This window comes from Castor canadensis, chromosome 17 (assembly GCF_047511655.1).
Source record: "Castor canadensis chromosome 17, mCasCan1.hap1v2, whole genome shotgun sequence".
NCBI lineage: Eukaryota > Metazoa > Chordata > Mammalia > Rodentia > Castoridae > Castor > Castor canadensis.
Window position 1 is genome coordinate 41,783,727 of NC_133402.1, and position 13,884 is coordinate 41,797,610.

Below are 13,884 nucleotides of genomic sequence, written 5' to 3' on the forward strand. Positions count from 1 at the left end.
TACAGAAGAGAGATGAGTGATATGGTGTCTGTCTCCAGGGAGCACTGTGTGATGACAATTTAGTTTATAGGTCTGCTGATTGAAACATTGGGAAAACTGTGGGTGCAGTCAGCCATACCTCACATACAGAGCCCCAGTGTAGGTCGCCCTGAAGTGGTGCTATCACGACTGTCATGGTTGACCTACAACATACCCATCAGCTAGCTAGATCACTTGGATCTTAGCTGGGTTGGTTTTAGAGATTTTACTGTTTTTGTAAAATGGCACTTTCTGACCACATTTGTGCCTTTAGGAGTATAGAAGCTTGAATTTTTTAATTGAGTGATTAGTTAATGAATCTATATATTTACACCCTGTCTCATTCCACAAAGAATTTTCAGCAGCTTACACATGACTAGAAGATTCTAAATAGAAATAGGAGGTTGAAATTGGGAAAGAGACATAGGTACCCAGCCTTTTCAGACCCTCACTCCTGTGCCTATGTAACTTGAATTCCTGGGGCAAACTAAGGGAAAGACAATAGAAATTCCCCAACTAAGAAGCCAATCTCTAGTACCTCACAGGTGGAAGAACTCTTCCAAGCACTTGGCTCCAAAAGGAGTTTTGTCGTCTGGATAAGTTCTTTGACTTGGGTGTACTTTCTTCCATTTGTTGCTATATACAAAAAATGTGTTCACTAAAAATACTATTTCTCTATATCTTTTGCTGGTACTGGTTTGCACTCAGGACTTTGTACTTGCTAGACAGGTGCTGTACTGCTTGAGCCACACCTCCAGCCCCTTACTATCTTTTAAAATAATATTAGCTTATATTCATTTCACTTTTGTGTTTAAATACAAGGGCTTTGGAGACAGAGCACTGAAATCCAGCCTTAGCTCTCTCACTGTGTAACCTTAGGCAAGTTATTTAACGACTCTGCTTTGAATTTAACATCTGTAAAATGGTATCTACATGGTGCCTACTCATTGGATTGCTGTAAGGATTAAGGATGATCACATATGTAAAACTCTTGGCGTGAGGTCTGGCATCTGGTTTAGCTCTTTGAAGTGGCCAGTGTTGTTGTTGACACTGGTTTATGGTTTAAAAAAAATTCTCCCATGTGTTTTGTAATTGCATTGAGTCATGGTTCCTCAGGACATTTAATAACTTTTTTCCCTGTCATCACAAGGATACCTGTATGCACAAAATAAAATTTAAGCTTTATTTGAAAAAGTGGGTGGAGAACCATTGTTTTCTTACAGTCGCCAAGAACTGTGTCAGTTATGGAACAGGAGCCAGGAGGGCAGAGGAGCATGAAAAGATAAATAGCAGCACTCAAAGAATCTGATAACCTGGGGGTCTGGGGCATGGAATGGAAGTGATGAGTGGGAGGCAGTAGAGAGTGAGTGGAAAGGACAAGGGACTCAGTGTCACTGTAAGCAGTTTGGAGCTTGTACTGGAGCCCCAAAGTCTTTAAGAAGAAGAGTTTAATGTGGAAGTCATTAACTTGCTCCCTTTTAGAAAGTCCTGTGTTCTGTTCCTGTCTAGGACATAGCATGATGGACACCTTGGCTGTTGCCCTAAGAGTAGCTGAAGAGGCCATCGAGGAAGCCATTTCCAAAGCAGAAGCCCATGGGGACAGCCTGGTAGGGCCTTCTTCTGTATGGTGGAGGGACGGGGGGAGGCAGTGAGTGTCTTGGCCATGAGGACTATAGCAGTCTCCAACCTCCCTCTGTTCTTGTGGTCAGGACTCTCCAGAGACAGTGATTACCATACCCCTCCATTCTCTTCCCTCTGTAGGACAAGCAGAATGAGGCCAGTTACCTGCGAGACCACAAGGAGGAGCTAACTGAGGAGCTAGCCACAACAATCCTGCAGAAGGTAAGTGTCCCTGACAGTCCAGATGGCTGTGGGTTCTTGCACAGTGAGACCAGGGCTATAGAGAAAGAGAAAACAGGGATGGGGCTACTAATGGCCAGTGCAGATCACAGCAAGCACGAGGAAGCAACCCATGACTCTTACACCTGAGCTCAACCCTGACCCATCTCTGACTCCCTCCTCACCTGCCACTGACCAAAGCAAATCCCATGGTTGAGCTAAAGACTGGGAAGTATATTCTCCCTACATTGGAAAGGACTGCAGATGGACATTTTTTGACATAAAGAATGTCAAAAAATTCAGTCTTGCCTTACTACGCAGTGATTCAGTCCCTGTCCACATGTCAAGTAGCAGTCCCCACCCAAAGACTCTCAAATGTCTCATCATTGTTTCAAAGGATAGTTGATCCACATTCAGCACCTTTCAGCTGGAGACCTGTGAACTAAGCAAACAAATGGACTTCTCCTTGTACCCATCATACAATCTTGGGAGAGGAGGGAGAACAGCAAACCCCACCCACCTGCAGAGGGGAAGAAGGGGAGGTGCAGGAGGTCACTGAGCCACAGCAATTCTAAAACCTGACTGGCACACATGGCCAGGTCCCTGCCCTCCAGATAGGGGCATGCCTTGATTAGGCCCAGGTCCATCCCTGGGCAAGTATCTCTGTCCTCTATTCCCCTTTTGTCATCCTCTCTAGTTTAAAATGCATTGGAGACTGTGCCCATCTTTGTGACGTGGCAGTTCTCTCAGCTGCTCCCTGCCTGTAGAAGTTGGTAGCCCAGAGCCTCTGTACAGGTGGATCCTGTAAATCCAAATGGCTGTGCCAGCCCAGTGGTGGGTCAAACAAGCTGAAGTGGAAGCCATCCCCACGTAACCTTGGAATCTGCCCATCCTTAGTGCTTCCAGATGTTTCTTCAAGTCAGGACATAGAGCCAGAGATGCCAAGTTTGAACTTCAGCTCAACCACTTAGGAACTGTATGGTTTTAACTGATAACTTCAGCTCCCCAAGCCTGGTTTCTCATGTATAAAATGAGAATCATAGTATGGAATTATTTTGAGAAATAAATGAGGTCAAGCATATAAGGTATCTAGCCCAGAGTCTGACATGATAGGCACTTACATAGAAGAAACTGTTAACCTCATAAAAGGATTACACTTACCCCTCTGTATCTATGGATTCCTCATCTGCAGATTCAACCAACCATGAATAGAAAATATCAGGGGAAAAGATTCCAAAATGTTCCCAAACATACCCTGAATTTGCTGCACTGAACACATGGCTGAATCCACATGAACAAAGTGATGTGCAGACTTAGCTGCTGCACCTCCTGGCATCTCACAGAGCCTGGGCCTTCTCCAGTGCTAAGTGTTTGAATGGCATCTCATTTATGCACTATATAAGTGTGACATAATAGTTAGATCTGCAATGAACGTGTCTAGACTTTTTTCTTATTTTTCTTCCCTGAACAAGACAGTCTAGCAGTTAGTTACATACCATTTGTATCGTATTAGGTATCATAAATAATCTAGAGATGATTTAAAGTATACTTGAAGATGTATGTCGGTTCTGTGCAAATACTATGCCATTTAATATAAGGGGAAAAGCATCCATGGTTTTCTTGTTTTTCTTTGTTTTTGGTATGACTGGGGTTTGAACTCCAGGCTTCATGCTTGCAAACAGGTGCTCTACCACTTGAGTCACGCCTCCAATCCATTTTGCTCTGGTTATTTTGGAGAAGGGGGGGGGTCTCATGAAGTATTTTCCCAGGTTAGTCTCAAACCGCGATCCTCCTCATCTCAACCTCCCAAATAGCTAGAATTACAGGTGTGAGTCATTGGCACCCTGCAAGCATCCACGGTTTTGGGTATCTTCAGGGAAAGGAGATTTCCAGAACCAATCCCCTGTAGATGCATAGGGGATCAACAGTATTTGTAAACTGTAGCATGCTATATACAGTCAATGCTATATGTACTGTTTTATCAGCAGGCAGATCTGAAACAGGCTAGTATTCTATCAAAACTAAGCTTGAGCGTGGGTGAGAAAGATCCAGAGATGGTTCCAGGTCCTTCCTCTGGGAGCCTCTCCAATAATTTTTCCTTCTTTGTTTCCCACCAGATCATAAGGAAGCAGAAGAGCAAGAATGAACAGCAAGTGGAGGAGCCAGAATGGCAACAACCCCAGAGTTGCAGCACAGAAGTGGCAGACGAAGCAGTGGGAGGATCTCCAGCACCCCGTACCCTCTGGGTAAGTCCCCCATAATGCCATCACCCCACAAAGGTGTCCTGCACACCTGCAGACAGGGGCTGCTATCTCAGAGAGGTGGGGACAGCACATTGAGCCATCTGTGGTTGTGCCCACTGTATACTAAAGGTCAGTGGGAGAGAAAGTGGGGAAGTGAGTGGGGCCTGCTGGGTGTGAGAGAAGAGGGAGGATGAGAGGAAGAGCAGATGACTGCTGGCAAGCACAGAGATAGGTTGTTACACTGAGACCAATTTGGAAAAATTGGTATCCATAAACTGCATTTTTATTTGTTCTGAAGAGTTGCACTGAGTCCTGAGGGGAAAAATAGCTTCACAAAGGAAGGCCATGCAAGTTCTTACGACCTAGATCGCTTGCTGTACTGAAACAGAGAAGTGATAGTGAGAAAATTGTTACTGCCATTTCAGCCACCAAAATGGTCCCATTTGAACATATTGGGAAGTTACCATGTGGAGCCAGCCTTTTTGTCTCTCAACCCTGAAATTAAGTCAAGAGCTGAGTCACAGAGTCTAGTGGCCCTCTTGTGGGCCAGAGGTCTGGGCTGCTTATGCCTGAGCCCTTCAAATCCTTTGTGTTTGGTTTACATCAGCCCAGCAGAGGAGGTGCTGAGTACCAGGAAAGCAGCTGGGGGAGTAGGGTCAACCGGAAACCTAGGACTATGTTAGCTGTAGGTGCCTATGGTGGCAGCATTGGGCAGGGACAGGGCAATATACAAGAGCACTTTCAAACTGGAAAGCCACACAGGGGACAGGCAATGCCAGGAGTTTACCCTGCTCCCCCAGGAGTGCAGTGGCATCCATCCCTATGTGACAGATTGAAAGTAGCACGCACAAAGCCCCACCTGGTAGACACACAGTTCCAATGGGCTCATCATACCCTTACCAATAACTCCCCACAGCCCTACAGCCAGAAGATGCATGGAGTGGCGAGGAGCACCTCTGTAGCTCTGTCAGAGATTTAACTTCCCTGATTTATTGGCAGGATTTCCCCCTGTGAGCTTGCTGTCAGCTTGTTTTGTGACTGCTGTCGTACACTTGGCACCAAAGAAAACATCCTAAGTAGAGGACTCAGTGGTTGCCCTGCAGAACTTTACAATCTGGTTGGCATGGCAGTGGGGGTGCTATCAGTTAAGACTGGGGAGAGGAGGGAAGAGGAGCCAGCTCCTAACAATGCTCAGCTGCAAGATTGAGACTGCAAAGGCATTTGGGAGTCAGAGAGGGGAGAAGTCCTCCCAGTGACCTGCTGTTCTGGGCACAGGCTGCATGCATGACATCACCTTGCATTTGGGGAGACCTTCTTAAGTATTTCTGCAAATAAAGGGTCAAGTTTTGGGGGCTGTAAGAAGTGCAAATCTTGCTGAATGCCAGTGGCCCATGCTTGTAATCCTAGCTACTTCAGAGGCTGAGATTAGGAGGATCATGCTTCAAGACCAGCCCCTGCAAATAGTTCACAAGACCCTCTCTCCAAAAATATCCAGAGCAAAATTGACGGGAGGTGTGGCTTAAGCAATAGAGTGCCTGCTTTGTAAGCATGAAGTCCTGATTTCAAAGCCCAGTCCTACCTCCCCACCGCAAAAAAAAAACAGTATCAATCCTGTAGCTGAGGGGTTGTAGGCAAGTCCAGGAGTCAGCTCTGCCTCTGCCACTCCTGGGCAGGGATCTGGATTTGCCCTTGGCTAGCTTTGTGAGCTTGAACAACTGTTCAGTTTCCTGACTATAAAATGAGGATAAAAGACCTGCCTTAAAGGACAGCTCTGCAGATGCTTTGTGTCATCAACAAGGTCTTTATTAAACTGTATGCAGTCACTGCACTAGGGGCTGAAGATGCAGCACACAGTGGGCACCATATTCAAGTGGAGGAGTATACCATATGCAAGAGACCAGCAGGGAACCTCCCCAGTACAAGCTACAGTCATTATTATCCAGAGGGTAGAGGGAGGGAGGGTGGGAAGGAAAGCTTGGCTAGGGAGAAGCATGGAGAGCTTTTCTAGATGCCAGGAGACCAAGACAAAAGTAGAGAACTTTGGGGCATTGGGAGGAAGAGTGTCTCACTGGGGAACAGCACATGTGGAGGCTCTTAGCAGACCAGTTCTGGGCAGAGAACAGCCATCATGTGGCTAGAGAGTGGAGAATAAGGGGATAGTGTCAGGTGACTAAATGAGAAGTGGATGTAAGCCACTTAGCACGTAGGTGTAGTCCCCCAAATGATACTCATTGTTCTTTCTATTATAATCTTATTTCTGCATTGCAAAATGAAGGTCACTGTATCATCAAGCTTTGGCCTGTGAGTCACAAACTGCACCTCACTGTATTTCAAGCAACAAGGCCCCAGACCCAAGAACCATGGCTGTTGATGTATCCCTGACCTGCCTCTCTGATTCACAGGCCACCTGCTGCCCACACGCCTGCCCCACTGCAGGTCCTCACACATGCCCTCTCCTCTTCCCTTCATCATAGCCAGATGGCTCCAACTTGCTTCTGTCCCATGATCTCAGTTCAGCCCCAAAATGTTTCTTTCTACTTGATGCATTGTGGGGCTGCCCTGTTCTTCCTTGGACAGAAGCGGAAAGCTCCTTCCATGACCTTGTGCTGAAGAGACCCTGCTCCCTAGAAACAAACATGTCCTGACTTTTCCTATTCACACCAGCTGCCTGCAGCTGTGCACAGGAACTAAAGCTCTCATACGGATCCCATGAACAGAGACATTGTGGGATGGCCAGAGAGGAAACGGAAGTGACAGTGCTGGGATTGCCAAACTTCTACATGACCAACTCCTCTTTATGTAAACCTTATGCACAAAGAGCTTTCACACAGATTATGTCAATAGGTTTATATGAGAGCCCCCTACGCCATTGCCATTTTACAGAGGGGTAAACTGAGACCTGACTAGCCCTGGCCACTGGAACTAGATGGTACTAGGACTAAAACCCAGCTCTCCTGTGCTCTTCTGTCTCCTATTTTATAAGGAAGCTCTGGCTTTCTGATGCCTGCTTCCCCATCAGATCTGCATGGTCCTCTGCAGATGGTTAAAGCTGACAATAGTGTTCCTCCTACCTCCTAGTAACCAGATACTGCCCCTGTGTTATGAGTGGTGTGGAAGAGGACTGTTGTACCATGAGTCAGAGCGGTGGACACAGCCAGAAAGTAGCTTGATACAAACAGCAACAACACTTCCTGAGAGGACACTCCCCTTGGCCCATTTTCCTCTGGGAAGAACTCCGGCCACCAGCTGCAGGTGTGGCTGTAGGCTGTTTGCACTGACACATGTGACAGAGTCTTGTAGGATTCCCGTTTGATTCACTAAAACATTTCTCTCAAAATTGGCATTTCTCGGTAGGAAATCTAGCTTGCCAAATACCCCTCCCACATGGCCTAACTCAGGCTGCTGCAGTTTTTGTCTTTCTTTTGTTGCTTTTTTATTTATTTATTTTGTGTGTGTGTGTGTGTGTGTGTGTGTGTGTGTGTGTGTGTGTGTGTGTGTGTGACTGGACATTAAACTCATAGCTTTGTGCTTATATTTAGTTTTGAGGCCAGTTATTAACTTTGCACAAGGCTGGCCTTGAACTCAGATCCTCCTGCCTCCCACCTCCTAAGGAGCTAGGATGACAGATGTGCATTACGACACTCAGCTCAGGCTGCAGCTTTGACACCAATGTAGAGGGAACATAACTGTTTCTCCCTTTTCTTTGTCTTGAGGCAAATAGTAGAGTCTTATTTACCTGTAGGTTTTGGTACAGACCTAGGGCCTGGTACAAGCCCTCCCTAATGCTAGTGTGTCTTTTGAGTTCTGCTATGTGACGCTCTGCAAACCCTGGCTGCCTAACCTGGGCATGGCTCCACCTTTGTGGAAAGAGAGGAGGCTTCCTGTGAGGCTGTAGTTTGGAAAAGCCCTGTTGAGGATGCTGATGCCTCCCTTAGGGTACAGCCCTCCTGGCATAACACTAAAGCCTTATCACATTACTGGCACAGACGGGCACCTTCCAAAAGGGACACAATTACTGCAACCATTACCTTCAACATCTGATCAAGCACATCCCTCTTGTCTTCTCCCTGTGAGTTCCCAACATCCCATGATCTGCAGTGTATAAACAGCATATTTTGTATACAGGGCTGTGGCCGACTGATACAGAACATGCTGATTTATAGGGATTTAGTCAACCTACACTTGACCCTTTCCCCCTGGTTCCCAGTCTACCTGTGGAGAAAGAAGAAAATACTGATTAAGAACCCATCAAGAACACTGGCAACCCACAGCTTCTTAGGTGACCATTTTTAGCTCCTGGCATTAGAGATTCAAAAAGCATTATCTGGACAGAGAGCTCCCACATCACCCACCTTGGTGACAAGAATGCATTGAGTCCTGATTAATTGGCTCATTTGCAAAGGCCTGGGCCAAATTCTAGCTGTTCTAGGGACAAAGAAGCCAGTACCCCACCACAGCTTGACATGGTGAAATAGTTGCTGCTCTTCTTGCCCACCCCCCAACTCCCACCATCCACATGTAACAGATCAATAAGATAGACCGAGGCAACACACAGCCCAGAAGATGAGTCACAGACAGCCCAAAGGAGATGGCAGGAACAGCCCAGACCCTCCTGTGTCCCCAGCCTTCTTCCCTCCTCTTCCTCCCCTCCTCCTTTGTCCTTATGTCTGGACTGCTGCCCTCCCCTCTTTCCCTCTTTCTGTTTAAATGTGATTACCTGTGTCTGACCATCAGCAAATACTGCCTGACTTTCCCTTGGCCAGGACCCCATCCCTTCCCTTTATCCTGTATCACAGCAGGGCCAGCCAAGAGCCCTCGTGGGGTGCACATCAAGTAGACAGGGTCAGCTTGTTAAAACTGCATGCAGTGAGGCCGTGCACACCATCTGCCCATGTAGGCTAAGCCGCTGCTTTATTGGCCTTAGTCCCATATGAGAGGCAGTGCTGGAAGAGTAGGACTTTCAGACCACATCCAGGATGTAGGACCTGAAAAAAACTGGCCCTGGCCAAAGCCACCATATAACACAACTCCAGAAGTCCCCCTCATATAGCAGACAGTGAGAATGGGGGCCTGGGACTGAGAAGCCTGATGGCTGAAGCTCCAGCTGCTGCCAGGGTCCATGTGGGAAGGGACAAGCAGCCATTGATTAGGGAGCAGGCACTATGTTTTCCCACCATGTGTTAATTCTTTTGCTCTTCATTACAATGTGGGGATGCAGGTATTTGTATTACAATTATTAGCACACATTAGTTATGCAAATTAATGGGATGTACTGTGATATTTCCATGCATGCATACATCATGCATGGATCACAACCATCTACCCTTCTTCTACCCTCTCCTCTGACCCCTCTCTGTCACCTTCCCCATGTCCCTCTTCTGCTTTCTTTTGTTATTTCCAAAACTCACCATTAGACCCATTTTGCAGCTGAGGAACTGAGGCTAAAGCATAAGGTCACAGCTAGTTATTGATGGGTCTGGGATGTGGATCCCGTTTTCCTGCTCCAAGCCTTTGACCTAACTTCTTTCTCTCTAAAACATGAGCAGTGATCTCCAAGGTCCCTTTCAGCTCAGAGGTTCTGGGTCTCCAATGTAGTGACTGCAAATCACAAAAGTAAATAAAAATTTAAAATCAAGTTCTTGGGTCACATTTCAAGTGTTTAACACCATTCGTACCTTGTGGCTGCCACATGGTTTGATGCAGATATTGAACAGTTCTAACCCCAGAAAGTTCAAATTAGGAAGAGATAAACAGAAGGCATAAAGGCAAAAATACACATGGACACTGGCCAGAGCCTGAATGTGAACCAGCTGACCAAGTCTCAATTCTTGTGGCTTCAGAAAACTCTGTGGGCTGTTCTCACCCCTGATGCTCATTTGTGTCACCTGCCTGAGCCCAGCTTCAAGGATTTTGACCCAAGAGGTCTGGAGGTGGGGGAGCCTGGGCATCCTCATTCTTACCAGAAGCTCCCTAGGTGATGCCAACAGGCTTCCAGGGTTAAAAAGGGCACCCTGACCTGTAGATGTGGAAGCCACTTATCTGTACCTCCTGCCAGGGCTTCCATATCAGTTCTCCAATGTCCTGGACACACGTGGCTCAGGAAAGAGCCATCCAGAATCTCAAAGCCTGAAGCCCTACTGCTTGGGCTAACTGTAGAACCCAAGTGTAATTTATTTCCATTCACACAGAATTTCTCATCTGTTCTCTTGAAAGAAAGTTCGCTATGATTGTTCCCTTTTAATTTCCTCCATCAGTGTATAGCTGTCTGCTAGTGAGGGGTCAGTGCAAACCTAGCTTTCCAAGCCTTGGATGTAATTTCCCAAAAGGCCCTAGTACCAGGTTATAGTCCTTTAGTGACTACTGATGTGGGTGTACAAAAAAGGTATCTGTAATAATCCACTAATCCTGTTGATAATGGACAGCAGAGGCCAGGCACTCACTGTGTGCCCAGGACTAAGATGAACCTCTGTCTGACTCTTTTCTGCTCTATCTCTTGTTCCTTTCTATCTTTCTCAGCCTTTTCTCTGTGTCTGCATCATTTGTCATTCCCTCCTTCACATTTGCTCTCTCCTTAAATTGGTCACAGTAGAGAACTAAAGTACTTCCTATTATTTTTGTACCATTGAACTGAAATTAATGCCTATGTCTGGCCTAAAAATGCAAAACAAAACGGTATCCCAGTTGTATATTCAGATGACCACTCTTATTCATCCCTTTGCCTCTAAATCCTGCTACTAAAAACATTTTCTCCCTGTTTTGTATTGTGAGCTCTTTGAAAACAAAGACTATTTTGCAGCCATGGTCAGTTCCTCAGGAAGCTTCTCCATTGGCAGTAATCACAGCACTCGTCTTGACAATACATCACTCCAAAAGGATCAGGCAGAACACTTTGCTGCTGTGAGGAAGCACAGGTAGTGATAGCAAAGAGGGCTGGAGATGGATCGAACCCCTGTTCTCCCAAGACTGCGGAGGCAGCAGGTTACACTAGTGAGTTGTCCAGCTGGGAGCACCTTCATGCAGAGTGCCTTGTTCTCAAGTAATGGCAAAGACCCTTGGGCACACACCCACCAAGAGAGCCTGGAGGAGCAGCAGCTTGGAGCCAGAACCCTACCTCTGCCCCTCAACCACATGTGCTTCAACCCTGACTCAGTTTACTCACGCACAGTCAAGAAGACTGAACAAGAAAATGCACTGGCTAGGAAGAAGGGCTTACTAAATGTTCTTATTTTGGCTAATGTTTATTGAGTATTTTCTCTGTGTTAGGAGGATACTGGTCCTTTAATGAGAGGAAATTGAATTTAGAACAGTTGAAATTCTCCCAGGATCCCACGTAGCAAGAGGCGTTGTCATTGACACCCCCTCCCCATTAGCTAGTGTCCAAAGAGTGAAGAAGCAGCCACTGTTTGAAAGCTCAGATCTTCAGGTCTATCTTGGCTAGGTGTTAGTGACAGGCTAACATTTCTAGACCCATGGACTCCCTAACAGTTACCAGCTCTCCTGGACAGCCCTCCCAAATGTTCCTAGCCCTGCCTCTTCTGTGGACCCCTGGATGGGTAAGAAGTGAAGAGAAGCAGAGACTGTTGGTGGGAAAGAAAGGATGGGTATAGGAGGCTCAGCCAGAATGAGAAAATAAACTACTCAAGTAATCAGTCACTTCCTAGGAGCCATAGAAGTGGAACCAGCTGGTGAGTAAAAGCAATGTTGTGGCGCCATCTGCTGGTCCCTATGTTCACTTCAGTGAATGTGTGGGTCTCAGACGAGTGGCTTTTCCACCATGGCTGGAGACGGACCCATCAGTATCCTGGGACTTGAAAACAGTTCTGTTGGAACTTTTATGATTGTCAGGGCATAGGTTCTTTTTTTTTTTTTTTGGTGGTACTGGTGTTTGAACTTAGGGCCTCACACTAGGCGGGCGCTCTACCACTTAAGCCACTCCACCATTCCTTTTTTTCAGTTGCTTATTTTTGTTTGAGATAGAATCTTGCAAACTATTTGCCTGGGCTGGCCTGGAACCATGATCCTCCTCATCTCAGCCTCCTGAGTAGCTAGGTTTATACACATGAACCACCAGTTCCCGGCTGGCATAGGGTATTTTTTTTCTAGTATAGAACAACAGCTTGCCTGAAATAGACTATACAAGCCTAAATCCCTCTCTCATGAACCACATAGAACCTATCTTTCCTGTTGGGACCAGAGAGGGACTTTTCACTTTTTGGTCCTGCCTTTTGTGAGGAATGCAGAGCATTTTTGGCTCATAAAAATAGACCCTTGCTACTTCCTACAGACACACACATAGCCACATAAAATGTAGTTTGAACTTAAATATAATGGTTTTGTGAGAGGTGGCTCAGGAAGAATGTGGCATGTTCTGATTCTGCAGGACTGTGGTAGACAAGTCAAAAGTTAGAGTGTACTTACGTGTTCAGATAATGCACTAAATCTTCAATTATACATTTTGAGTCCTTTTTTTTCTAATCAGGACATCCCAGGAAGCAGGTAAACTTGTGCTCTGTCAGCTTCCTTCATCACGAGGCATGCCTGTGAGAGAAAAAACATGCCAACTATGTATTATTCACTTCCTTAAGTTCAGGTGTAGGAGAATCAAGACATGTAGTTGTCACTGGTTTTTATTCAACATTCCCAATAAACAAATTTTGTTTTGATTTAAAAATAAAATACAGTTTGATCCAATGCAAAGTGAAATATCAAATACCATTGGCCCCCTTTAAACACGTGCTCAGTTATTTACAGTAAGTTTCCAGGATACAGAGAATGGCCACTGTGGAGCTGCAGGTGATACCGTGCCTGGCGATTTCTTGGTGGCCAGAACTGTTTGAGCATCCTACAAATTCAGTCACAAACCTGGGACTGAGAATCACACACAGAAGACTGTCCTGTCTTCAAGGAGCTCCCAGTCTGTGATGAGCTGACAAGTTCATGTGCAGCTATAATGGTATGTGTAGAGATCATGTAGTTAGACAGGAGACTGTCCCAGTCCAGGATGTAGTTGTGCCAGGGGTTCATCCCCTTATTACATGGGGTCTGATATAGACAGACGTTTCCTTCATTTCTAATAACTTCATCTGCAAGTTGGTCACCAGCTTTGATCTGTATGCTATTTAAAAACCTCTCATGACCTGTCAAGAATTTGCAAAACCACAGATGACTCCCTGGATCCCCAGCCACATGAAAAGCTTTGTGGTTTTCAAGCTGCATTGTAAGAACTGTCCCAACACTCAAGACAAAACTAGTGCTTGCTATGTCCCTGGAATGAGGGAGACATTTGGCATTTGACGTGTGTGTTAACTTGACTTTCCCCCAAAGGATAGAAGTGTTTCTCTTCTAATTTTATTCAAGAAGTTAGTGAATCAATAATTCAGCACTTCCAGCCTTCCACAAACCTCATTCACTCCATGGCAAGCATTCATCCATTTCCAGTTCTGTGCCAGCTCCTGTGCCAGGGACATTAACTGCCCTCAGTTGCTCCACACAGGCCAAAAAACATGTTTGCAATGGGTACAGTTAAGCACAAATCAGGTAAAGGAAGCCAGGACCCCCACCCAGTTGAGGAAAGGATGGACAATTAGTGGGTCTCCCACTGGCCATGACCTGGTAGAAATGAATCTTCTGGAATGCAGTCTTAAGGAATCAGTAAAAGGAGGGCTCATCTGCCTGGACCATGCTAACCTGTGGTCACTGCATTGGAAGGCAGGTGCAGGTCTATCATGCTCTCTCTGTGTGTTCATAGAGGACGGCCATGTATCCTGGTACCTGGTTTAGCAGG

General features: G+C 46.1%; 1 protein-coding gene across 3 annotated transcripts in view; it reads left to right on the plus strand.

The window, feature by feature from the left end:
- Positions 1-13,884, plus strand: part of Myrip (myosin VIIA and Rab interacting protein) — a 324,013-nt gene that overhangs the window by 248,149 nt on the left and 61,980 nt on the right. For all 3 annotated transcript variants that reach the window (XM_074060447.1, XM_074060449.1, XM_074060448.1), the window contains exons 6-8: positions 1,528-1,625; positions 1,780-1,860; positions 3,975-4,103. In XM_074060447.1, coding sequence (XP_073916548.1) covers positions 1,528-1,625; positions 1,780-1,860; positions 3,975-4,103 — 308 coding nt within the window. The remainder of the gene's footprint in view (positions 1-1,527; positions 1,626-1,779; positions 1,861-3,974; positions 4,104-13,884) is intronic.